The sequence below is a fragment of the Dipodomys spectabilis genome, unplaced genomic scaffold, assembly GCF_019054845.1.
Source record: "Dipodomys spectabilis isolate Male_0828 unplaced genomic scaffold, ASM1905484v1 ptg000175l, whole genome shotgun sequence".
NCBI classification, from domain to species: domain Eukaryota; kingdom Metazoa; phylum Chordata; class Mammalia; order Rodentia; family Heteromyidae; genus Dipodomys; species Dipodomys spectabilis.
Genome location: NW_024870852.1, coordinates 19341812 through 19368860, shown reverse-complemented (window position 1 = coordinate 19368860; position 27049 = coordinate 19341812). Strand labels below are relative to the sequence as shown.

At 49.7% G+C, this 27049-nt stretch overlaps 1 protein-coding gene across 2 annotated transcripts; it reads right to left on the bottom strand.

Moving 5' to 3' along the window:
• Hnf4a (hepatocyte nuclear factor 4 alpha) lies at positions 1-26846 on the bottom strand. Of its 2 annotated transcripts, none has more exons than XM_042694305.1 (10): positions 26601-26846; positions 22816-22990; positions 21645-21739; positions 16445-16551; positions 15573-15728; positions 11114-11201; positions 9758-9913; positions 7757-7993; positions 4407-4559; positions 1-2353 (listed from the first exon to the last, which is right to left on the bottom strand). In XM_042694305.1, the coding sequence occupies exons 1-10, from the start codon at positions 26713-26715 to the stop codon at positions 2211-2213; spliced, it is 1425 nt and encodes a 474-aa protein (XP_042550239.1). In that variant the 5' UTR covers positions 26716-26846; the 3' UTR covers positions 1-2210. The 2 variants fall into 2 exon arrangements, with proteins under 2 accessions (XP_042550239.1, XP_042550241.1); XM_042694307.1 differs by having other exon boundaries at positions 4437-4559; positions 26601-26805.
• Between the last annotated feature and the right edge of the window lie 203 nt (positions 26847-27049).

Here is a 27049-nt window from a genome sequence, read left to right as displayed (position 1 = left end):
TTAGAATCAGAAAAGTAAACTTGTGTTTATTTTGTGTTTCCTGCATTGCAATAAGGTTCTTCAAGTGGAATGGATTTCTCCTTCAGAAAAGGATGGGCAGGGATAGAGGACTGACCCTCTAACTCCAGCTCATTAAAGGACACTGTGACTCCAACTCATTCCATGGGAAATGATCTCCACTGTGCTCCCAGGAAGGCTCCACAATAGTGGGGTACAGGGGGCAACAAGTGGGGAAGACCACATTGACTAGAATGAGACTAGCTTTCCCACCTCACACATGCAGACTAGTCTGAGCTAATGGGATGGAATTTCTGGGGGCACCAGAGTGAGGGTGATTGAGGATGGCTTGAGGGGGGCTGCCTCTGAGCGTGGAAGCAGAACTTGGCTTTCTGGAGCAGGGAAGGCCCATTCTGACACACCTGTTTGTGTGTGTGTGTGTGTGTGTGTGTGTGTGTGTATGTGTGTATGCGTGGAGATTCCTCCAACACAATCACCCCATACTTCTCTGTGCTTTTTGCAAAGAGGAACTATCGTTAGTAGGTGGGATGTTCTGGGCACTAGGGTACAGATCCACTCTGAAGGATCAACCTTGGGTGGAAGGAATTTGTCAGCCTGATGGCTCATTGTCCTAATTACACCCCCTAGCCCCAGGACATAGCCCTTTATTTCCACTGCCAAATGGAACTTTCTAGACTCTTCCCAAAGATATGGGAAGGGATGAGGCACTGGCTGCTCCATCTTAGGGTTTAGTATTTCAAGAAATGATCCCAGGCTTTCAAACATTTCCCCTGCCCCTCACCCAAACTGTCCCATCCCTACACTGTCAAGTTCCATTTGTCTGCCTCTCAGCAACCAAGTCCCCACTGCCCCTCCCCCAGACCTGCGGAGTCAAGAGAGAAAAGGGGTCAGGACTCATGAATTCTCCTTCATATTTATCAGCAAGCAGGATTCTGGAGCTTCAGGGGACTTTAGACCTGGCAGTGGGCAAGACTTCTAGAAAGAAGAAACCTTTTATGTTTGTGGCTGGTGAAGGATCAGGAAGTGTTTTGATTTAATCACAGTGGGAAGTGGAAGGTCCTTTCAGATGAGTAAGATCTGCTCTGATTAGGGAGAACTGAGTCCTGACCGGGATGTGGCACTGACAAAAGATCGCTTAACCCTTAGAACTCAATTTCATTTTCTGTAGCAATTTCTAGGCAAGAGGAAGGAGTCTTGGGGATGATGCCTTAGGGCAGCACCTGGGAGTGAGCAAGTGTTTGAGACAGGGCTTGGGGGGAAGGTGCTTCCTTCTGGCCATTACTCCACTTGGGGATCCTCTAACCCACCCACCCCCAGGCTCTGGTGCTCTCTCCAGCATCACTGCAGCCCCTGACCTTCAGCTGACCTTGAAGTCTGCCAGCCTTCCCATCTCTGCCTACCTAGCACTCTTCAGGTCCCTCTCCAGATCCTCCGCACATCCGCACCGTGGTCCAGGCTCTCTCCTTCCCACTGTCCTGTCTCACCCGCTCTACCAGCCTTGCTTCCACCCTGCCACAAAGTGACAACCTGCTTCTCTCTAGATGCTCTCCCTGGCCGTTCCTGTCCTCTCTCCAGGTTCCTATGGCAGTCACCAGCCTTGGGTTGCTCTCTTGGGGACCAACACTCTGAGGAGGTAGCCCAGGGCCTGAGCAAGGGAAGTATGGTGGGATCAGAAGAGAGGAATGGGGGACCCCTACCCTCTGCCTCAGTCAGGGTTTATAGAAGGCATCTAGAATGACTGAGGAAGGTGACAGTGAAGAGAAGGGACATATGGGGACCCACCAGCTGACCCAACCTCAGGGGCTCTGTGCTCGGACCTCAGGGCCAGCACCAACTGGGAAAGCTGAGAGCTGTGTTTGGACAAGGTCCCATATCTTCAGACAATCATCCTTTCAGGGTGAAGAGGTTGGGGGAGGGGGTCGAGTAGATATGGAGGTGAAGGCAGTGACTTCAAAATGACAGATGTGGTCCACGGCAGTGAGAATTTCCCAGCTGGGGCCTCCCACAAGGCAAAACTGTGTCATCCAGGTCACAAGGCCAAGGGTGGCAGCGGGTCTTGGGCCCAGCACCCTTTCCATTGTTGCTCTGGGGCTGGCCTTGCTGTCACATGTTCCTTTGTGGTGACCAGGTTTTGATCCCCAGATCAAAAACCTGGTGGGGCTGGGACGAAGCCCTGACCCCCCAGAAGCTTGCTAGATGACTTCTTGTTTGGTGATGGTCGGCTGAGGGATGGCGGAGGGTGGTTTGATGATGGTAGTGATGGCTCCTGGCTGGAGCTTGTAGGGCTCAGACCCTGAGCCGCCTGGCGGGGAGGGCTGTGGAGTCTCAGGTGTGGCTGAAGGGACAAAGAAACAGAAGCTGCTCAAAATCCCTGCCTTCGTGGGAGTCTGTGAAGAAGTCGTGAGAAAGTCCTTTCCTCGCCCTGGCTTAATTTGCTCTTCTATCAAATGAGATCATTAGTCTAGATAATTTTCTTTTTCTGGCCCTGGGGCTTGAACTCAGGCCTGGGTACTGTCCCTGAGCCTCTCTGTGCTCAAGGCTAGTACTCTACCACTTGAGCCACAGCACTACTTCCAGCTTTTTCTTTTTATGTGGTACTGAGGAATCGAACTCAGGGCTTCATGCACGCTAGGCAACCACTCTACCACTAGGCCACATTCTCAGCCCAGATCATTTTTAGTGTGTCTCATGACTCAAACCTATCTATGAGTCTCAAATCATGAAATCTAAGTTCTTGGAAGTCTAGAAGTTTCTCACTCAATGTTTCATCATCTGATATGAAGATTTGAGCTTCTTCTCCCAAGCCAGGTAGGATCTAGGTCTCACGGTCCCCAAGATCAATGAGATGTATTTCTGGGAGAAGGAGCAGTGGTTGAGACCCAGGGCTAACTGGTTCAGAAAATACCATTTCTTTGATAGTTACAAGTTGAGGAACAGAAACTTCTTGGCCTTACTTCTGTCAATGCTGGGAGAGCAACTTTCACCCAACTGGTTAACTTTATTCAGTGGGAAACTTTCCAAAAGAACAATTTTGATGAATTTTCATTTCTTCTCAATAGGTTACCTCATCTCATTGATGAATCAGTTCTTTGAATTGATTGATGAATTAATCAGTTTCAATAATTTTAGCAATTTCTCCTCAGATGATGGTCTAGCCCAGTGGATATCTTTACCCAATAGATAATCCTCTAGTTTTTGTGTGCCTTTACTGGGACTTGAACTCAGAGCCTTAAGCTCTCCCTTAGCTATTTAGCTCAAGGCTGATACTGTACAATGTGAGCCACAATTTCATCTGCATCTTTTTTATTATTGGAGATAACAGTCTCAAGGATTTTTCTGCCTAGGATGAATTCAAACTGGGATCCACAGGTCAAGGCCCCCTGACTAGCAGCTAGGATTATGGGTGTGAGCAACTTCTATTTTTATTTTGTGGTATTGAGGATTGAAACCAGGACCTTGCACATGGTAGGAAAGTGCTCTACCACTGAGTTATGTCCTCATCCTTTGGTTTCTAGAGATAGGTGCTTGCTACATAGCCCAGGCTGGCGTGGAGCTATGTAGCTTAGGCTGCCTCAAGCTCATGATCCTATTGTTTTAGCCTTCTGATGCTAGTATTACAAACATGTGCCACCATGCTCAGTTCTTTCTAATTGTGTAATGACTAACCTTCCAAAGTTGGGCAGCTTTACTTCAGTGGAAACTTTTACCTAATGGCCAATGTCATCTGATGGAATTGTTACCCAACGGTCACCTCATCCAATGGCTTGCCTCATCTCAAGGACAGCTAGCTTCATTTGGTAGAGGTTGTCAATCATCTCATTGTATAAACAGCCTCCCTAAATAAATAGCTTTAACAAATAGACAATCTCACCCCTTATTCCCGGCCTTAAAACACAGAGTTGTTTCCTGGTACTATCTGCTCGACTCAACCTTCTCCTGCTTCCTTCCTTCCTTCCTTTCCTTTCTCCCTCCCTCCCTCCTTTCATCCATCTCCCTTTCTTTTTTCTTTCTTTCTTCTTTCTTTCCTTTCTTTCTCCTTCCTTCCTTCCTTCCTTCCTTCCTTCCTTCCTTCCTTCCTTCCTTCATTCCTTCCTTCTTGTTGGTTGTGGGGCTTAAACTCAAGGCCTGGGCTCTGTCCCTGACCTTTTTTTTAGCCCAAAGCTAATGCTCTACAACTTCAAGCCACAGCTTGACTTCTGATTTTCCAGTGCTTAATTGGAGATAAGAGGCTCTTGGATTTTCCTGCCTGGGATGGCTTCAAACTGCGACCCTCAGATCTCAGCCTCCTGAGTACCTAGAATTACAGGCGTGAGCCACCAGCATCCGGCTCCTGCTCCTTTCTTAGGCCCTGTCCTCCCCCCTCACCCAGTAGAGCCCATGGTGCCCACCTGCCTGCCCCCTGGGTCGGGGCCACTCACACATCTGTCCGTTGCTGAGGTGAGTGGGCATTGTGTTGGCCACAATGACATTGGTTCCCATGTGTTCCTGCATCAGATGAGGGTGCAGGGGGTGGTGGGTGTGGGGTGCATCACTGGAGGACCCTGTAGGTAGAGAGGGGTCAAGTCAGGATGGTGAATCTGGGGTAACAGCCATGTAACACCGGCAGTACCTTTCGAAGACCTACTCCTGGGTTAGTAAACTAGGACTCACCACTCCTGCCCATAGACTTCCTGGGGTTATTCAGAGACTCCACAGGGCCAAGAGAACAAAAGTGATTTGGAAGAAGCCAGAAGCAATCTCAGGAGCTCTGAGATTATATATGATGAGTAATGCATTCATTAGAGTCATAGATTGGATGAAGTCAATTGCTCTCAGAGTTCACTCTCTGATATGGAAGTCCTTTATACTGCTTTATTTCATGTTTTATCCTCACGATTATCCTAGAACCCCATTCCACAGGTGAGATGAAAGCATCCAAAGAGATAATCTCACCTAAGTCTACCTGGCCACAGACCATAGCTACTGACTGTGATCCCAGTAACAACCAATCCAGAACAATCTCATTGTTCACAGGCTCCAGGTGAGTGCGAGAGGATCTACCCTGCCACTGTGTTCTCAGTGGGGGGAGGAATGTGTTCCCACTGGAGACATTCTGACAAAGTCTGAAGACATTTTGGGTTGACATTGCTACAGAAGTACTATTAGCATTGCATGGGCAGAGACCAGAGAGGCAGCGAAACAAGGCCTGGGACAGTCCACACTGAGCACCACTCAGTCCCAAATATCAACAGTGTTGGGGTTGGAGGCATGGCTCAGTTGGTAGAGTGCTAGCCAATAAGCAAAAGCATCAGGTACTGAGTTTGAGTCCTGGTCTCAGACCAAAATACAAAACAACAATAACAACAAAAGGAATAACCAAATGGCAGCAGCACTAAGGATGAGTACCCTTGCTCTAGGCCGTACCATCACCACCACCTCACATTCAAGCATTCTCACCTTGATTTCACCCCCCATCCTCCTAGCTCACTCCATCCAGCAACATGACATTCTTCAGTCCTACCGAGGGCTCTGTTCCATTAGCTATTATCCCTGTGGGTGTATCCAAGTATGTCTATCTCCATAATCACTCCCTTGAAGCGGCCTCAACTTTCTTGTAGTGAAATGTTCTCTAAGGTTGTTCTCCTTCGCTTTCTCACTGTCTTACTTGCTCACTGTTAACTGGTTTCCATTCCCATAATCCTCTGCTTCTGCTCTTCCCTGGATGCAGAGAACCTCCATGTTGCCGTCAGTGGACTCTTCCTTTCTTCCCCCCCGCTTCTTTCTCTTTCCTCCCTCCCCATCTCTTTCTCTCTCTCATTTAATGCCATTAAATGCCCTGCCTTACTGTTGTCCTGGACCCTGGATTTTCTCTGGTTTTCTCTTATCACCCCTGGCTGGACTTCTTCCCTAGCCGCCTTCTCCTTACTCCTAAATGCTGGAAAGCCATAAGCTGCCTCCCCCCTGAGCTCAGGCATCAGATCCTATGTTACTTGTCTCCTGGGCTGTCAATAGTCTTCTCATGATCAACTCAGAATGGATCTCTTGAGTGGGCTCTGACCATGGTCCAGACCCAGCCTCAAGGCTTGTTCCAGACTTCCTTATCTCAGTGAATCCCCCCACCATCCTTTCTACCACTCAAAGCATAAAGAGTCCCCTTGACTTCCTCTTCCGGTGACTTCCCAACTCAAATCTACCAGTAGGTCCTGTGGGCTCTTCCTCCAAACAGGTGGTCAGGTTTACTACACTGCTTTGCCTGAGCTCCTTTTTCCTTCCTTCACATAACTGGAGAGGCTAACTAATAAGACACACACACACATATATATATATATTTGGGGGGGGTCCGGTCATGGGGCCTGAACTCTGGGCCTGGGCGCTGTCCCTCAGCTCTTCAGCTCAAGACTAGCACTCTACCACTTGAGCCACAGCACCACTTCCGGCTTCTTCCTTTTTTTGCTTATGTGGTGCTGAGGAATGGAACCCAGGGCCTCATGCATGCAAGGCAAGCGCTCTACCACTGAGCCACCTTCCCAGCCCAAGAAATATATTTTTTGAGACAGGACCTTAATGTGTCCCAGGCTAAGCTTAGAACTTGAGATCCCTTTCTGCTTCAGCCTCCTGAGTTCTGGAGTTACAGACATGCACTACCAGAGCTAGTAATAAAAAACTATTATTGAGTATTTTTTTATAGGCCAGCCACAGTTTATAGCACTTCTTGAACGTCACTGTAAACCCAACAATCAGAGTAGTTTATTTAAAATAGTCTGATTTTCAGTCTCATCAAGCTGAATAAAATCCAAGTTCTTTCTCTTCTTTCTTTTCATTTTTTCTTTTTGATGGTAATGAGGTTTGAGACTAGGGCTCCAAGACTGCTAGACAAGGGCTCTATGACTTAAGACACATGCTTTTTGTTTCAATTATATTTCATATTGAGTCTTGTGTTTTTGCCCCTGGCAGACCTAGATCAGACTCCTCCTATTGATGGTTTCTGAATTAGCTAGGATCACAGGTATGACCCATTATACTTGGTTTGTTGGTGGAGATAAAGGTCTTGTGAACTTTTGGCCCAGACTGGCCTTGAACTTGTCTTACTCTCCTAAATGCTGAGATTACAGGTGTGTACTATTATACCTGGCTAAAACCCAAATTTCTGACCATGGCTTACAAAGTCTTATTTTTGTAGTTTACTTTCTGCCTTATCTCCATCTTAGCTTGTATAACCACTGTCTTGCGCCTTAACCTTTCTTCTCAGACCCACAAACCTATCTGTCTTGGGGACCTGAAACTAGTTACTTCTGCTTGAAATGTTCTATGCTTGGCTTTTAAGTCTTCTCTTTCCTTTGACCCAGTGGGTCTTAACATGGAAGTCATCATTTGGCTGACTTATCTGAAGAGGCCCCTGTTCAGTTAAACTCTATTTTATGGCCTGCATATTGATTGTCTTTATTATACACTTGGTTATTATCTGTTCTCATGAGCCCTTCTGCACACATGTCTGCCTACAAGCACGCACGCACACACACAAATGCACGTGTGTATGTATGCACACACAGACAGACACAGACACAGACAGACAGACAGACAGACACACACACACACACACACATTAGGCTCCTGAACAAATGGACCTCTGTCCTTGTCCCCATTTCTCTGAGGAAAACCAATACCCAGGAAGGTGGTGCCAGGAGACAGATTGATTAGCTCAGGAGTGTGTGTGGCTTATCTCCTGACACGCTGCCCCCCAGCCGGGCCCAGTACAGACCTCCCAGCAGCATCTCCTGCAGCAGGTTGTCAATCTTGGCCATGCCAAAGAGCTTGATGAACTGGATCTGCTCGATCATCTGCCAGGTGATGCTCTGCAGCGTGGGCAGCAGCAGCAGCAGCTCGCCAAAGCGGCCCCGGGAGTCATACTGGCGGTCGTTGATGTAGTCCTCCAGGCTCACCTGCACCTGTGAGCGCAGCCGCTTGATCTTCCCCGGGTCACTCAGGCCCTTGGCATCTGCAATGGGAGAGGTGGGCAGGGAGGGGCCGCATAGCCCTGACGCCCCCTGATGTGTGGGGCTCAGATTGAGAGCTTTAGTGAACCTGAACTGGGGTTAAGGATTTGGGTCTGGGGGTAGGGAGGGTCTGAACAGCTCCCTTACACTGGCACCAACAGTAGCTTCCCAGGCTTAGGCCATGATCCCATTTCCAAAAACACAAACCACAGGAGTAGGGAAGAAGAGCTAGAGGGCTTTTGGAGCAGGTCCAATGGGTGCGTCACAAGTTCATCTTTTTTTTTGTTTTTTTTTTTGGTGCGGGTCCTGAGGCTTCACATTTCCTGTACTGTAAACAGGAAATGTTTCTCTATCATTTTCCGTTTCTTTCTACTTTAACTCTATTATGTTAAACTAAATTCTTGCCAAAACTTAGAAAAGAATAGGAAAAATTAGGAAACAAGATAGCGAAGGAGAAGGGCAAAATTCTTAGCAGGAAGCCAGGTGCTGGTGGCTCACACTGGTAATCCTAGCTACTCAAGAAGCTGAGATCCGAGGATCTCAGTTCAAAGCCAGCCTGGGCAGAGGAATCTGTGAGGCTGTTATCTCCAATTAACTATCCAAAAACTGGAAGTAACACTGTGGCTCAAAGTGATAGAGTGCCAGCCTTGGGTGAAAAAGCTCAAGGGACAGTCTGAGTTCAAGCCTTACAACCAACCAAAAAACTCGTACCCAGGATAGGTAAAAAAATAGGATCTAAATAATCAAAGTCAAGAAATACGAGGAGCTGGGGACAGGATTCTAATGATATAGTGCCTACCTAGCAAGTATGAGGCCCTGAGTTCAAATCCTAGTACCACTGAAAGAAAAGACAGAAAGAAAGAAAGACAGGAAGAAGGAGGGGGGGAAGAAGGAAGGAAGGAAGGAAGGAGGGAAGGAAGGAAGGAGGAAGGAGGGAAGGAAGGAAGGAAGGAAAAAAGGGAGGAAGGAAGGGAGGAAGGGAGGAAGGGAGGAAGGAAGGAAGGAAGGAAGGAAGGAAGGAAGGAAGGAAGGAAGGAAGGAAGGAAGGGCTGTGGGTATAGCTCAGTAGTAGAGCAATTGCCTCTGGGTTTGATCTCTGGCACCACAAACAACAATCAAACCAGACATAAGACTTATCAGTTCTCTCTCCCTCTCTGTCTGTCTGTCTGTCTGTCTGTCTGTCTGTCTCTCTCTCTCTCTCTCTCATTTGTTTATATGTACTGGGCCTTGAAATCAGGGCCTTGTATCCTTGCTTGTCTTTTTTCACACAAGGCTGGTGCTTTACCACTTGAACCACTTCTACTTCTGGATTTTTTTACTGGTTAAATGGAGATAAGGGTCTCTCAGGATTTACTTGCCCAGGCTGACTTTGAACCACAATCCTCAAAACTCAGCCTCTTGAGTAGCTAGAATTATAGGCATGAACCACTGTGCCCGGATAGCAGGTCATTTGGAGCTGTTGAGGTGATGATTAAACTTGTAGTAGTAAAGAATGTTTTGATGTCTCAAAGAAGCAAAGAGGAAAGGAAAGAAGGAAGAGAGGAAATAAGAAGACAGGAAGAGGAGGAGGGGACGAGAACCTCAGATCTTCAGAGTCAGTCCTTGCCAAGACCCATCACCCCTTTGAACCTTGATTTGCTGAACCTTGGGGCTGATGAAAATGGCCTGTCCTGGCTGTCGTGACAATACAGGGAAACGAACACAGCAGAGGAAGGCTGACAGACAGCCTAGCAAATCAGGGATGGATAAGGAGGTACGCATGATACCTGGGTCAAAAAAGATGATGGCTTTGAGGCAGGCATACTCGTTGTCATCGATCTGCAGCTCCTGGAAAGGGAGGACCAGCTCATCAAGGATGCGGACGGACACTCGGCTCATCTCTGCCAGCTCCGGGCAATGTCGAGGGACGATGTAGTCATTGCCTGGGTAGGTAAGAGGGAAAGAGAGGATGGGGTCATCACTTTGGGTTGAAGTTGGAAGGCCACTGGTGCCCTAAGTGATCCCCCAGGATCGTCATGATCTCATGTTATGGATTTAAAACTTGGAGGCCAAGAGTAAGAGGGTGAGTTGTCTGGAGTCATCAGGTGATGCTTGGAACTTGTTTTTTCAGGGGATTCCTTATCGTATCACCATTCTTTTTACAACATAACTAAAGTTTGAAAGCAGTTCAGGGCCCTCTCAGAAGGCACAAAAAGTATCAAGGTTAGAAAATTCTAGAATTGGGCCATTCATGTTGAATGGATCTACCACATATAGTTGGGTATGTTTACAGAAGCTCAATTGTTCTGTTTTCTCGCTTGTAAAATGGGCATAAATAGTAGTTTCCTGGAGCTGACTTAAATGGTATAGAGCTTGCCTAACACATGCAAGACCCTGGCTCAGTCCTCAGTCCATCAAACAATGAATCAATCACTCTTTCCTCGTAGCATTGTTGTATTAAAAGAGTTATTTGTCAGCGAGGCATCAGTGGCTCATGTTGTAATCCTAGCTACTTAGAAGGCTGAGATCTAAGGATTATGGTTCAAATCCAGCCCAGGGAGAAAAGTTTGTGAGACTTTTAATCTCTAATTAACCACCCAAAGAACTGGAAATGAAGCTGTGGCTGAAGTGATAGAGCACTAGCCTTGGGCAAGTGCTCAGGCTCTGAGTTCAAGCTCCATGATCAGAGGGGGGAAGAGAGAAAAAGAGAGAGAGTAGTTTGTAGTTTGTATAGCTCCTGGCCTATGGTGTGTGCTATCCAAGCTCTTAATAAATACGATCTGAAGACCCAGGTGAGCTGTCTGGGGTGGAGGGTGTTGCACCATTCCTGACTACCTCTGGCTCCTACAGCACAAAGATCATCAGAAGGCAGGGCTGACTACGGGGTTAGACTGTGTTCTAATGTGAAGCCGTGGGGATTTTCATCATTTTCTTGCATTCTTATTTCCTTGCATTTGAGTGGGAAACTCAGATTCACTGAGAGCTGAACTCTGGAATCCTCTACTGGCAAGCCCAAGGACAGGGCCACATTTGATCTGTCCTCCTCACCCTCTGTGTCACCATGGAGATGTCCTCTGCTTGGGTATGTGCCATGCAGGGCATGACCTCCATAGAGCCCTGGCTGGGGCAGGCAGCCTCCTTACCTAAGAGCAGCACGTCCTTGAACACCATGGATCTCTTGGTGGCTCCCAGCAGCAAGTGCTCGCCAGCGTGGGCTCTGAGCAAGGCCACCTGGAAGAGAGAAGGGATGGGTTTGGCATCTCTGTCCCTAGAAAGGTTGTTCCTAGCCAATTCAGCAATCCTGGGAAAGTCCGCTCAACGGTCCTAAATGCCTTTAAGTGTCTGAATTCTAAATTGGGCATTATAAAACTGTCTTCCCTCATCCACTAGAAGAACTAGATTATGTCATGTTCAGGGAAATGGATGGACCTAGAATAAATCACACTGAGGTAAGCCAAGCTCTGAGAGACAAATAGTGCATGTTTTCTCTCATATGTAGAAGCTAGATCTAAAACATAACAGGACATGATAAACTATACAGAACAGTTCACATACAAACAAACTAAAGGAGGATATCCCTTTGGGGACATAACACATCTGAACATTTAAAATACTATCTATTAAAATGAGCTCCAGGAAATGGAAACACGGGCTTTTGTTGTTGTTGTTGTTTTATTTTTATTTTTTTATTTTTTGTGAACATACTGTACAGAGAGGTTACAATTACATGGGCAAGATAATGAGTATATTTCTTATCAAGCATTGCAGCCTCCTCCTTTGTTTACCTTCACATCCCTTCCTAGCCTCCCCCACCCCCCCAATCCCTCCCCTCCCCCCCCCCCCCCAAAGTTGTAAAGTTCGTTTTCGACATGACAACTTGTACTTCTCATTGTTGCAACGGGTCCACCTGTATCCTTAAACGACTTGTTTTTCCCCATCTCCTCCACAAATTATACCGACATCAAATATAGTGAAAGCAGGGGTTATACTGTGGGGGAGGGATGTTGTTGTTGTTGTTAGTGTTGGTGTTTGGTTTTGCTTTTGGATTTTTAGGGGGTGCAAAGGGAGGGAGGGAGAATGAACAAATGTAATCATGCTATGTAACTTGTGGGCAGGGATGAGAGGGAGAAATGGGGAAAGTGAAGGGAGAGGTGACCTTGTCCAAAAAGAGACATGCTCTCATGACCTGACTTATGAAATGGTGACCCTTCTGTACAAGCCCTTAGGAATAACAATAAAAATTATATATTTTTTTAAAAAGCTGCTGTTTTTCCTTCCATCACTGGTAAGAGACCTGGAAAGGTGGACCTCTGTAGGGGAGAAGCACATGTGCTCAGAACTAGACGTTTTCTACACCCCAGAACAGCCCAATCTTTGGGTACAGCTGCTTCTTAGGCCTCATCTGGGTAGCTGGGGGTAACTTTAGGCCATGTTCTGTGTGTACTCTTTTGAGTTGAAGCTCAGAAGCTTTCAACAGACTTCCAAGAGTCATTGCCCCAGACATTCTAAAACTATGGGTTCCAACTCCCTACCCAGGGGCCTGCTAGGAAGAATTCTGGAAGGCACTGTATGGGAATTCAGATTCTTAGGCCTATGATCAGTGGTTCTGATTGGGGGGAGGAGGCAGGCCCAGAAACCTGCACTTGGCAACTCTCCCCCTCCCACCTGCTCATTCAGAAGTTCCACGGAGCTTGGAAAGTCACTGGCCCAGAAGATCTGGGATCTGTCCACTTGACACTGTAAACTTGTAGGATCTTAGGAGCGCCTTACAAGAACTTGCCTGTGGATGTTGGCTCTCCCCAAGGCAGGGAATCGTGCCAGGCCCCTTCCCTATGGTGAAGCCCAGCAGCCTGTGAAGACTGAAGTTGGAGGATGGGCCCAGCCAACTCCTAGGAGGATGTACTTTGTGCTTTTGAGCTATCTGCCTTAATGAATGCTTGTGTAGGAACCAAAGAGGTACTGGGGCGGGAGGAGGCGGGGAGGAAAGTAGCAGCAGGCTGGTGGCCTCTAGAACCTGCCTGCATCTTGGTGACGTGTGTGAGGCTGGTGAATCTGTAGCAAGCTAAACAGCATCTTTAACTTTAAAGGGCTGCCATGGACTCATTCACTTAACTGCCTATTATTTCAGTTAGCAAATGTGAGGTATCTGTTAAGTGTCAGGCAGGGAGTGGATGGAAGAGAGATGTGGGGAAAATAGAGATAGAAAGGGAAAGGAGGGAAAGGAGAAGGGAGAAAGGTGAGAGTTGTGTGTTACGAGGCCAGGTAGGCCTCTTTAAGAAGGAACAATGGCTCTAAGGCATGGAAGAACATTGGCACACTCTACAAATTTGGTAGATCTTTGAATGAAGGAGAGAAAGAATAGTAAAGGTGTGTTCTGTGTGTGCACACCTACATGTGTTCTTGTGCACAGCTACAGGAGCCTCCCTGGGATTCTTAGATTTTCTCCTCAAGGCTGGTGCTCTACCATTTGGATCATACATCCCCTCTGGGTGTTGGGAAGCAAAGGCTGTTTATTACTGCTGTTTTCAAACTGCATGGCAGGGAACCTGGCTTCTCAGCTCTTGGCCAACCTGCTCCGTGACTTTTCAGCCAAGCAAGTTCTCTCTCTAGGCCCCAACCTACTTTTCCAGTGGAACCCAACCTTGTAGGTCTCAGTGGCTTGATGAGCCCACACAGACTTGGAAGCTGATTCCAGTGACATCAACCAAAGAGGACAAGGCCTCCTCATCTCTCAGGTGGGCCCTGCCTGTGCTGGGCAAGATGGGGCCCTTTTGTACCATGAATGGGTCCCTGGGTCCAACTCGCAGATATGGTAGCAATACTGGGGGGGGGGGGCAGGTGGGGGCATGTTAATGATTGTCCTGTGTGACTGGCCACCCATCACTGCCCTCTGAGAATGCTCTGAGCCCCAGCCAGGGAGGTTTGGGTGGGAAATAGAGGTTAACAATTGTTCAGCTTGGGGGTATCTTGTCCTGCTAAGTCCCTGGGAAGGAACAAGGGGGGTTAAATATTAATGTGGGCTCTCCAGAAGAGGGGTTAGGGCAAGAGCACAAGGAGCCAGGAGAAGAAGGCTGTGGACATTCAGATGCGATCCCTAAGAGAGAGAAGCAGCCAAGGATCACGGTCCCTGTCCAGCCCTGAGGTCTGAGGAGCCAGACCAGTGTCTTACAGTGGGCACATTGCAGGAGTTTGTCGGTATTCGGGGGAGACTCTCTCCACCAAGAGATACAGCTGCCTGGCTGCAAGGCTTCTCTTAAGCATTGTCAGGTGCTTCTTCCGAAGCCAGGAAGGTGGCCTGGGTCATCTGCCCTCACCCGGGGAAGGGAAGATGTCTGCAGAGGCCAAGGTAGATCTTGCGGGAGCTGTCCCATGTAGCACCCCCAGAAACTCATCTGACCCCAGACACACACCAACTTCCCCCTAGCCTTTTCCCTCCCTGAAACACTCTCCGGATTGTCGGGAAGGGGCATAAGGGAAATTACGAGCTGGGTTCAATGGTCTTATCAATATAAGGAAGAGAGTAACACTGAAGAAGGCAGTGGCGGTCTGGTCATGCCTGCTCCATTATGTGATTCTATGCCTGCACCCTTTTTTTTTGGTCATGGGGCTTGAACTCTGGGCCTGGGCGCTGTCCCTGAGCTCTTCAGCTCAAGGCGAGCGCTCTACCACTTGAGCCACAGTGCCATTTCCAGTGTTCTGGTGGTTTATTGGAGATAAGAGTTTCATAGACTTTCCTGTCTGGGCTGGCTTTGAACCACGATCCTCATATCTCAGCCTCCAGAGTAGCTAGGATTACAGGCATGAGCCATCAGCACCTGGCTTACTTGCACCTTTTAAATCATTGAACATCCTTCGTCTTTCTGACAATACTCTAAAGTAGATCATTAATTCCCACTTGACAGATAAGAAAACCGAGCCTCAGAGAGAGGAAATAATTGGCTCAGGATCATGTAGGCAGGGAACTGGTTTTAGAGCCAGAGCTCAAGCCTGAATCACCTGATCCCTAGCTCCTGGGTCCCTGTCAACATCCCCCACCAGGAGAGCTGTATGGTGTACTCGTTAGCAACCTGGACTTTGGAGCTTCCTTGGTTGGTTCTAACCCCTGGCAGCTATGTGACCTTGAGTAAGTTACTTAGGCTCTCTGTGCCCATTTCTTTACCCATGAGAAGAATGGGAGATGAGAAGAATAATAGTAGTTACCACTTGGTCATTAGGATGAAAAAAAATGAGTTAGTGGTTGTTGAGTGCTGAGTTCTGAGTGTCCATGATTGCTATGTGTGTTTTGTAAAAATCCAACCAGGGCCTCTCTATCAGGTGAGCTGTTAGGACTCTGGCAGCCTGGCGTCTGTGTTTGTTTGTTTGGTTGTTTTTTTTTGGTCCGGTCGTGGGGCTTGAACTCTGGGCCTGGACGCTGTCCCTCGGCTCTTCAGCTCAAGGCTAGCGCTCTACCACTTGAGCCACAGCGTCACTTCCGGTTTTTTCTTTTTTGCTTATGTGGTGCTAAGGAATCGAACCCAGGGCCTCATGCATGCAAGGCAAGCGCTCTACCACTGAGCCACCTTCCCAGCCCAAGCCTGGCGTATGTGGCGGCGCACTCCTCACCTGGTCATCCAGAGGGAGCTCACAGAAGGCGGGGATGTACTTGGCCCACTCCACCAGCACCAGCAGCTGCTCCTTCATGGACTCACACACGTCCGCGATGTTGGCGATCTTCTTTGCCCGGATGTCGCCATTGATCCCAGAGACAGGCGAGGTGATCTATGGGAAATGAGGAATTGCTGGGTGGCAGGTCCTCCTGACACTTCCCATCCCTAACCCAGAGCCACACCCCAGAAAGTTCCCTGTCTGGTAGGGGCCAGGGCATGGGAACTTCTCTCTGTGCAGGAAACTTAGGGCACAAAGGCACAGAAGGGAGAACATGGAGATGAGATGAGGTCTCCCTTGGGGCCTTTGCCTGATGCCTTTCCTACCTCCTCCTCCCCCTCTCTCTCCTTCTGCTCCTTCTCTTCCTCTTCCTCCTCCTCCTCCTCCTCCTCATTCTCCTCTTTCAGCTCTCCAGAGCCCAAGAGATAAAGCAGGGAGAAAATCCTCCTCCTCCTCATCTCTCAGCTGAAACCACTGTGGTCCAGAGAGGTGCTGTGATTGGCCTGAGGTCAGGCAGCAAGGGCTCTTACTCAACAACCCTACAAAGGGGGTCTGCTGAGCCCCAGCTCGCCACCTCAGTGTAGTGGCCACTCTTGTGTTCTTTTAGACTGATCCCAAACCTTTAGGGGGAACAAAATCCGTTTGGCCTGTGGAATGTAGGTAGCCAACTAAACCAAGGCAGGGCTCCTGGGATGCCAGCTCTGTGCTCGGGTTCTGTCTTTGCTATTAAACTGGCTGTGCCACATTTGACCTTCTCTTCTGTGACATCTGGCTGGTAGGTCTGGCGGCAGTAGAAATGCAGGGGGAGCGGGGGAATCCCAGACTGGTACCTGCTGGGACAGGACCTCGGCCTGCAGGAGCGCGTTAATGGAAGGCAGACTGCTATCTTCATAGCTTGACCTCCGGGTGCTGATCCGGTCCCGTTCGTTTTGCACGGCTGTGAGGGGCACAGAGAGGTGAGGAGAGGCAGGGACGGGTGGGGCAGGTGTCTCAGGACCCACAGGGAAGCAAACACCGGTGTGAGTGGGAACACAAGGGCAGCACCCAGCTCAGGGTGGGAAAGTGAGAGGAGCTGGATTCTAACCTAGCTTATGAGAGAACTTTCTAGACATCAGGACTTTCCCTGGGAGCGATGGCGAGGCGGTGGCAGTGATCTGCCCATTCCCCTGGAGGAATGTGAGCCAGTGATGATCAGCAGAGGGCAAGTGGTGGTTCTGGAGCCTGGAGGAGGGAGAGCTGTCCAGATCCCAGACCTTCAGGCTGGCTTTGGAAGCTGGTCTCTTTCTTTCCAAATTAAAGTGTATAAAACAAGCAAACTGAGTTGTACCAGGTGACACTGAGATAGTCCTGGGGCAGGCGCCCTGGACGGGGTGGGGGTGGGAGGAGGGGCTCCTCCTCCTGTAGGATCCCTGTGCACCTTCCAAACTTCAGAGGCCAGGCTGCCTCCCTCCTGTCCTGCACAGTGCACTTTCCAGAACCCAGGAACCAGGACGTGTATCTACCTGGCTCCCAGCTCACATTGCCTTGACCCCTCTGATCCAGACAGTCCTTGGCAGTCCATCTTCCAGTCCCTGGAATCCCAGAGGGCTCCTCCCTCCCTGTACTGGTAGGACTAGTGTCCTCTGTGGGGCCTCAGTTTCCCCATCCAAAGCTTTGCCCCTTCGCCTGCCCCTAGCGCTCCTTCCCACTTTAGGAACCACAAGTGGAGTCTCCCAGTCTCTCAGACCCCAAAGCCCAAGCAAGGGGCGTCTCCTGGGCTTTGATCTCCCCATCACGTTTGTCCTCAACCCTTGAAGCCAGTAATTCTCACAAAGCAGCCACTGCTCCTGCCCTGCTCAGACCCCTCATGTCTACCTCCCTCACTACCTTCCTGCTCCTAGCCGTGGGCCCAAAGCTGTGCAATTCTCAGAAGACGCAGAGACCTGCACAGAGATCCAAAGCCTGGTCACCCGTGCCTCTGCTCAGAAGCAATGCCTCGCCAGGTCACAGCTCCTCAGAACACCCTTCCCCTCTTGTCTCCCTTGTCACCAAACTTCTTGCTCACTCTGTCTCGGCCACACCTGGCCACACCTGTCCCTGCGCGCCTCACATCCACACACTCACATGCACCCTCAAGGCCTTTGCCCCTGTTGTTCCCAGTTGCCTGGAATTCCCTTGACTCAGCTGCTTCTTGTCTTGTTTCCAGAAGAATGTCAGACTCCCCCTACCCTGCCCGCCCGGCCCCAAGCTCTTCTCCTACTTCATTTTTTCCTCAAGACATTTTCCTGTAGAATTATTTGTGGACCTCTTTATTCTCTGCCTCTTTCTAAGCAGTGGATTTCCAGAAAACCAGAATTCTATTCCTCTTCTCCACTGTTACCACCCGTGGGCTGCCTAAGACACAGCCTGCCACGTAGTAGGTGCTCAATAAATATCTGTTGAGGGGTTGGAGGCCTGGTTCAGTGGGTAGAGTGATTAGCCAATCAACATCAAGTACTGAGTTCCAGTCCCAGTCTCAGGCCAAAAAAGAAGAGAAGAGAAACGATCTGTGGAGTGAGTGAAAGACAGTGTTGGATGAGACTGCTCCCCTTTTTGACCAGCACCCCATTTTTTCCCATGGAACCCTGACATCCCAACTACTCAACCTGATTTCACACATGTGGAAATCAGAATAAAAGGCAAGTGATCTCACCCCAGCCTGGGAGGACAGTGAGGTAGATCAGACATCCTGAGGTAGGAGAGCTCCTCTGCCCTGCCTCCTCCTGCACCCCTCCCTGGCAGCTAGGCTTGCCAGCCCAACCATCTCCTGCACCCAGCACCCACAGGGGCAGGTGAGGCGCAGAGGCGGGCAGAATGAAAGGCTCTGTCAGCTCCTCAAGGTTAGCCGGCCTTATCAGCGCCCAGGCAAGCTCAGTCACGGAATGATGTTTTCCAAATGTTTGCTCAGTATTAGCAGGGTCGGGGACCTAATGTAACTTCTATTGAATATTAACTGATGGAGAAGAGGTAGAGAAGAGGATGAGCTCGTCTTCCTAGAGGACCCTTGAGCGGAGCCTGGAGGAGGGAGGGGCAGAGCTAGGCTTCTAAGGAAGGTTCCATCAGATGGCTCTGGGCTGTCACCAACCTGTCCCTCCTATGTCCCCTGGCCCTACATTTTGGTCTAGTTTCTGATGCCAAGAGCTGAACCTTTGTCCCGGCTGAAGAGCCAAGACTAGGCAGGTGTCTTTCCCCAGCCATATTTATAGGACAGAATTCTCTGCCAGCTGTTAGCTTACTGATTGACCCCCATGTTTTCCCCTCTCCCTACCCATTCTTTTTCTGGAGAAGCCTCTTCCAGCCTCAGGGAGACTTCCTCTGACCATGATTCACAAGGCTATGATGAGATTCAGTGGGTCTTAGGGAGTTTCAGGAGTTGAGATCAGATTATAGCTCCCAAATAGATCGTTCACTTCGAACTTAGCCCAGAGAGCCTGGCGTCTGCATAGTTCCCAGAAGCCTGTGCTCTAGATCTTATTGCTTCCCTGACCCATTACATCACCTCTCTGGCCTCAGTTTCCTCACCTGTGAAATGGGGATATATTTGATAACTCCTAGACCTAACTGGTCTATAAACCCTATATTTCCAAGCTCTCACTTTCTGGTCCTAATGGACCTTTAAGGTCTAGTCCTCAAATCCTCTGACAGGAGGGGTTGAAAGGGAAAGAAATGAAAATTTATCCCTACTTGTCCTGGTCAGTGAAACTTTACTTGCACTTGGCTTTAGGAACTACCCATCAGGCCAGGTATAGATATTCGGGGCCTGGAAGATTGAAGTAGAGCCAGCCCTAACTTCCCAGGGCTCACCCACAGTGGTTACACAACACCCTGATCCATTCTCAAAGCTGATCCATTCCAGCTAGCCCAGGCATGCAAATATGCTAGTGTTCACTAGCTTGCCTGAATCTTCTATTGTCTGGATGGGGTACCCAATGTCCAGGTCCACCAATGAAGCAGCTGTGTTTAAGGCTAAGCTTACATGAGGTGGCCCAAGACCTTCTTCCCTTCCAGGACCTAAAGTTTGGGCTAGTTGGCACTGTGCCTCAATACCTAACCCTTTCAACTTACAGATGGGCAAACTGAGGGCCAGAGTGGGCGGAAACTTCCCTCAGGTGACTCAGGTGAACATGAATCTGTCTGTTTAACTAGAGACATCTATAAGGAACTATCACAGCAGGACCAGGTCACATATAGTCTTGTGCTCCGGGGAGCTACCAACCCCTCCTGCCTGCTGATATTTCTGTCTGAGAGAGTCTTCTCAAACACAGCACCCTCTGAACAGGCCCTGGGCCTAAAATCTTAAAACTATAGAACATTTGGCCCTTAGACTATGAACTCCCAGTCTTACCACCAATGCCAAGACAAGCACCTACATTCCCTTTCCCATTTCCCATTCCACAAAGTTCTCCTCATCTCAGGGAGGAGGGTGGGCAAGAGAGCCTCATCCCCATAGAAAACCACAGGGTGGGGGGGGGGGGCATTGGCTACTGGATCACGCCCTTTCTCCATCAGACTAGCAGAGAGAAGTCTGTTAGATTTGTGGTACATACAGGACTGTCGGGCCTTGATTTCCATCAGTGTCCCTGAGCTCCCTCTAAGCTGTGGAGATCACACAGAAAATACTTTGAGGAAGGGACAGAGAAAAGGGGCTCAGGGGCAGAGACAGGGGATGGGGAAGCGGCCAAACCAAGCTTCAGTTCTATCTCAGTTGGCCTGGATCTCGGGCTCCTGTTTCTGGGATGAGTTTGTGCATGTGTGTACAGGACTCTACTAAGGACTAAGGGTCTGGCCAGGATGGCACAAGCCGAGGCTGGAAGTGAAGGTTTGGGAAAGACCTGGATAACATGAACCGAGAAAAGAAAAAAGAAGAGATAGGAAAATGAACTCAGGCTGTTTTGAAAACCAGATAATTTAAAAAAGGCAACAACAACAACACTTTCTTAACTTGGGCCAAATGTAAGTCTTCATGGTTCCCAGGGGCTGGGGCGGGGGAGGGTGGGAAATAAAGAAGGTAGTGCTGAGGGGCTTTCAACAGCACAAAGCTTAGGCTCCAACCTAAACTGTTCTCTTGAGCAGCTGCAGAGCCTCAAGCAAGTTGCTTAGCCACCCTGGGCCTCAGTTGCCCCTTGCCTTGGAAAGGGGCCGCCCATAGAGTCATAGGAGTGAAAGGACCTATGGAATGTGGGAAGAGCCAGCTCAGTCATGAGTTCATGTTCTGTTCTCCATCCTCCATGCAAATTGGGTATGGGTCTTGCTCCTATTGTCTAGATGGGGAACTCTGGAGATCACCCAATGCCCAAAGATAAGGATGAAGACAATTGGGGTGATAGTTTCTGGACAGGAAGCCCAGAAATAGAACCTTAGCTGCTCATATTTGTGCAGGCTGAGTGATAGATACCTGGCTATTTCTCATAGTCTATACTTTCCCTAATCTTTGAACTGTGTGTGTGTGTGTGTGTGTGTGTGTGTGTGTGTGTGTGTGTGTGTGTGTGTGTGTGTGTGAATTCTGGGGGCTTGAACTGAGGGCCTGGGCACTGTCCCTGAGCTTTTGTGCTCAAAGCTATTGCTCTACCATTTGAGCCACAGCTCCATGTCCAGCTTTTTAACTGGAGATAAGAGTTTTATGGACTTTTATGCCCAGGTCGGCTTTGAACCACAGTCCTCAGATCTCAGCCTCATACATAGCTAGGACACAGGTGTGAGCTACTGGAGCCTGGCCTAAAGTACTCATATTAAGCAAGAGCATCTATCCTGGCCACCATGAGTGGCACAAGCAGGCCTGGTGGCAGTTACTGGGTGCTTGAGTAGCTGAGTGGGAGCTTATCTCTGAATCTTTCTCAAGACCAAGCCCAGCCGCTCCCTGTGGTCAGGTTTCCAGGCCCTCCCTCCTTTCAGCCATTAGCCAGTCACCCTGGGGCCTGTCCCTGAGCCATAAAGTATGGCTACAGTTGTAAATGACGGTGGGGAGCTTGGGTGCAGGTGTGGCGGTGGGGTGCAGGGAGGGCTGAGGCTCACCTTCCTTCTTCATGCCAGCCCGGAAGCACTTCTTAAGCCTGCAGTAGCGACACTGGTTCCTCTTGTCTTTGTCCACCACGCACTGCCGGCTAAATCTGGAGAGGGCTTTGGATGGTTGGATGGAGAAGAGACAGCTTCCCCACTCTTAGAACAGAATGAAGCCTCTGGCCATTGGTCCACCCCAAGCCTTCTTGCTCTATCTCTGCCCTCCAGGAATTCTCATACTAACCCATCGGGACCAGGAAGGGGACCTATCGACTCTCTGAGAGTACAATTTATTCTGTTCTATATGGGGAAACTGAGGCTCAGAGGGTGACACATGGCTCTGGTCGGCTCGGCTGGAAGGCAGTAGAGCTGAGTTGTGAATCTTTGTCTATTGAGTGCCATAGTATTGTGACTCCCACTACATCCTATGAGAGTTCAAAGCCCCCAGCAGGCTCCTGGTTATGGCTTTGAGTCAATACTTGTCCCATAGAAGTTACTCTAGGGCCTGGGAGGTAGAGGCAAGGCCACACAGCAGTGGGAGGGCAGGGGGTGGAGAGGAGGGTGGTTCAGGGTCAACTCTAGCTCCACCATTAATCCAGACTGGCTGACTCCTACCCTCCGAGGCACAGCTTTCTCATCTATAAAATGGAGATAATAGATGTCACCTCAGAGGGGTGGTGACAGGTGATGTGGAGGCAATTCATGGATGGAGCTGGCACAGGAGCCACATTGTGATTTATTACTATCCAAAATGGCAGCTGCTTTCACACGAGAGATCTCCAAAGCTATGGAAAGCCCTTGGGATAGGCAGAAATGCCTACTAGAGTTAGCGTGCTACCACTTGAGCCATTTCTGGCTTTCTGGTGGAAAATTGAAAATCAGAGTGTCACAGACTTTCCTGTCCAGGCTGGCACTGAATTGTAATCCTCAGAGCTCAGCCTCCTGCGTAGCTAGGATTACAGGCATGAGCCACCCGCGCCTTGTGGAGTCACATGTTTTTATGAGGTTAATAAATGGAGTTGCTACAGTAGCTCTTCCCACCTAGATCCACAAGATCTAAGGACCCAAAAAGAGTCTGAAGGTCTCAAAGGCCAGATTGCCTCCTCCCCCAAAGGAGAAGAGAGGCCCTGGGAGACAGGAGCTCCAATGCACCTGTGTCCCAGCTGAAGAAATGGAGACTGCTCACCTGCAGGAGTACATGTGGTTCTTCCTCACGCTCCTCCGGAAGAAACCCTTGCAGCCGTCACAGCTCGATGCACCGTAGTGCTTGCCTGTCGCCCGGTCCCCACAGATGGCACACAGGGCACTGACACCCAGGCTGCTGGGCGCGTTGAGGTTGGCACCTTCTGATGGGGATGTATCTGTGCCAGAAGGGAAGGAGTGAGGCTCCAGGAAGAGCAAAGACCAGTATGAGCCAGGCCAGACCCCAGCAGGACCACTGCTCCACCACTTCCTCCTCCCTCTGCATCCTCAGCAAGTCACGTGGGCTTTTGGGGCGTGAGTTTTGCATCTATAAATTGGAACTGAGTGTACTGCTGATCACTTGTTGGGGGGGGGGGGATACTCTATGAGAGAGATGTGTTTTTGCCTCTGAAGGAAGCCATTTTCTACAAAGACCTGGTTGCTTCCTAGGCTCCCTGATGCCTACTTGGGGCTGTGGAAAAGAGGCAAGAACAGATATTCTCCAAGAACCAAATCTTATGCTTTCTCAGCTCGGTGTCTAGATACTTTGCTAAGTCTTCTGGTGAAGCAGGAAGACATGCTCATCAAGACCACTCATTCCTCTGCCTCCTTGGAGGGTCATGGCCTGGGCCTGAGCACTTCAGGATCACGTCCTATCCCAGAGGTCAAAGCCTCTGTACTAGTACCAACACTGGTGAAGGGCATCGTGGCTGGGATAGCAGGTACCCTGGGCCTAAGGATGCTGTAGCTAACTAGTAGCCTTGGGCCACCACCTCTCTTTTCTTGCTAGCTGGCCTCAGTTTCCCCCCAAAGTGAGTAGTTTAATTGGTCTAGTTGTTTTTTTCATTTTTAGACAATTTGGGGCAGCTAAACACCTCTGTTGGGGGAAATAAATCTTTTACTAGGATAATCCTTTAGAAATGATAAACACTACGATACCCCATTGTCCACCACAGAGGAACAACTCCCCCCGCCTTTGTGTTTCCACAGAAACTCTAAATAATTGGAGAGAGCTGTAATGCTGGAGGCCTGTGACTATCAAATCCCAGTGGTGCATTTGGTTGTATTGCATTGGCTGTGTTTGTTTACTTCTCCATGCCTTTATTTCCCCCTCTCTTGTAAATCGGGGAGCATCAGGATTTCCAAGGGCGGCTCTGAGGATCAGTCAGTGCTGGTGAAAGTGCTTGGCACTTTCTATACATGTGAGCCATTTTTCTTCTCTGCAGAAGAAACTTCAGCCTCTGTGCCCAAGTCTCCTGGCTGAACATCTCCTAGGACTCGAGTGTGCCCAGGAGTACAGCCCCTTCCACCTGGTGAATTATTCCTGGAGATGGGGATAATTGTTAAGCCACACTGGTGCCCTTTCTCCTGCAGCCTCTCCCCCCATCGACCTCCAGGAAGAGCTGACCCCACAAGTCCTTGCCACTCAGGAAGAGGCCTGGCAATGAGCCCCCATCCTGGGCAGATGCCCATCTTCAGTGGGTCACCCCATTTTCCAGGTGAGGATATTGAGGCTCAGAGATGATGTGACTTAGCCAGCACTACACTCACTGTGCTGCTGAGGACAGGGGCTGGTGTGATGGACTCCTCTGGCCATTCTGTCTGGGCTGGGGTGTCTGTCAGGCTCTCTAAGAAACAAGGACTACACCCCTTCACTCGCTGCTGCTCCTGATTTGAGAGCAGGTGATGGAGAGGAGAAAAAAAGTCCTTGGAGTCTTAGATCCACCAGCTCAGAACGTACCTTTTGGGGGACAATCTCACACAACCTCAGCTCCTAGGCCACTGCAAAATCCAGCTTTTGGGAAAGCAAGCCCTTTGTGCAGATGCTTAGAGTCCTTGAGACAATCCTGAGGCCCAGGACCAGCCACCAGGGAAAAACCTCAGGAACCTTACTATCCTCTGAGGAGGCCTGAGAGCAAGGCTACTAGTTATCATTGTTTGTATGTTTGTTTTTTTTGCTGGTCATGGGGCTTGAACTCAGGGCCTGGGCACTGTCCATGAACCCTTTTTGCTCAAGGCTAGTGCTCTACCACATCTCCAATTGAACCACATCTCCAATTCTGGTTTTCTAGTGACTAATGGGAGGTAGGAGTCTCATGGACTTTCCTGCTTGGCCTGGCTTTTAACAGTAATCCGCAGATCTCAGCTTCCTGAGTAGCTAGGATTATAGACGTGAGCCACCGGCACCCTGCTTATCCTTATTTTATAGAGAAGGAAATTGAGGCTTGGGAAGGAAAATGGCGTGCTGTGTTCACATAAGGAAGAAGGATCTTTCTTGCGAGGTAACAGCGTGCTGGGGATACACAGCCAAGGGGCTTAGCCTCTGCCTTGGGGGCCCAAGATTCCTGGGCTTCGCCAGGAGTGTGTACTGTCCCCAGGCCGGCAGCAGTTCATTTGCCATTTCCCCTGGAGCCTCTCCCATGATTCCCAAGGAGCCTCCTAAAATCTTGCTGTTCAACAACCTGGTGGTGAAGGAGCTCATTTTGTAGAAAATACAGAGGCCAAGAGGGGAAGTGACAGATCCAAGGTCAAACAGTGTGTGAAGAGGGATTGGGGGAGCAGCTGGTGGGACAGACCAGGAGCAATGCCCAGACACAGCCTCCTCCTTCTGGCTGCCCAAACACAGCTTTCTAGATTTTAGCCAGAGCCACAGCCTCACACGGATGTTCAGTCAGAGCCACTGATGGAAGGCAGTGACAACCTCAGGTCTCGGAGATGGAGGCATCCAGAAGGGCCCTTACTCTCCAGAAACTTCCTAGCACCCTCCTCAGAGCTGTACCCTCTGTTGAGATACTCGCAAGCAACCACATCTGCACACAGACCAATGTGTGGCAGAGGCGGATCTCATCTAGCAAAAAGCAACATGAAGGAATCCACACACTCAACACGCATCAGAGAAATGGGGCCCCAGCCGTGGGGGGAGGGGTGTGCGTACTCAGCAGGCACGATCCTGGGTATACACAAAACAACGTCCACACTCACAGCCATAGTATACACACAGGCACAACACATGTGCACAAACATCCACAGACACACACATACACACATTCATATCGCTTATGAAGCTAGGCAAAACAGTCGTCTCTCACAGACAGACCTTTTCAATGAACAGAGAGACATGGAGACAGCACACAAATGAACACAAGTGTGTTCCTATAGGTACACATCTGCCCACACAGTATATCATCCTGCCCACACGCTTACATGGAAACGCAGGAACACAACACATGAACTCACAACACACCCAGCTGTGTTGGCCTTGGCTTAGCAAACCTTCTCTGAGAATCCCATTGTCCCTGAACTCCAGTTCCCCTAAGAAAGTCCCAAAGACACGTTGGAATTTACTCATGCCTCTAGCAACCATCTTCAAGAACAGAATATACGTTCCCATCTCTCTCACCTAGACCCGGGGGGCTGAAGAGAGAGCCATGTCTGACTGCATTACAGAAGCAGGACACCAAGGAGGCGCTCGCTGTTGTGTGTCCCTTTTACCGGTGACACTCGGAGAGCTGTCACACAGGCTGAGGAAAAGCCTGGAGAAAACCTAGGGGTCTACGTTTGCTGCAATTTGCCCCTGTAGGTCTTTCTCACCCAGAATACCTCTGGCCCCTGTACCCGGATCCATTTGCTTCACCTGGAAATACCTGTGCCAGCCTATAATAGGACCAATCTACCATTTCCTATCATTCTCCTCCCACCTCGAAGTTGAGTGCCAAAGATCCGTTCCCATCCCTGGGCACACCTGCCCCAACTGGCACACACCTGGGCAGTACACCTGCCCTCACCTACCATTGCCCATCGTCAACACCTGCACATTCTCAAATTCCAGGGTGGTGTAGGCTGGGTCCAGCGCAGCACTGTAGTCGGCCATTTCCATGTCGACCAGGGTTTTGGAGAGGCGCATTCTCCCCTGCCCACGCCTCAGCCACCTGCCCTGCCCAGGGTGCCCACCCCAAGCCTCTGGGCTGAGCCCCAGTCCCCGCCCCCCGCCTTCCCCCTGCCTCCTCCCAGGTCCCCTCTCTGCCTTCCTCCCTTTCAAACTGTCCTCTGGGAGGCTCAGCCTGGAGTTGGGGCCTAGCCTCTGCTCGGGGTGGAGGCTCTGTGGGGAGGGGTGGGGGTTAATGGTTAATCGTCCCCTGCTGCCGGATGGGCTGGGCAGACCTGCAGGGATTTGGCTGTTTGTTGGTTTCTGACTGACACCCAGGGTGCTAATTACAACTGTTGGGGCCCTAACTCAC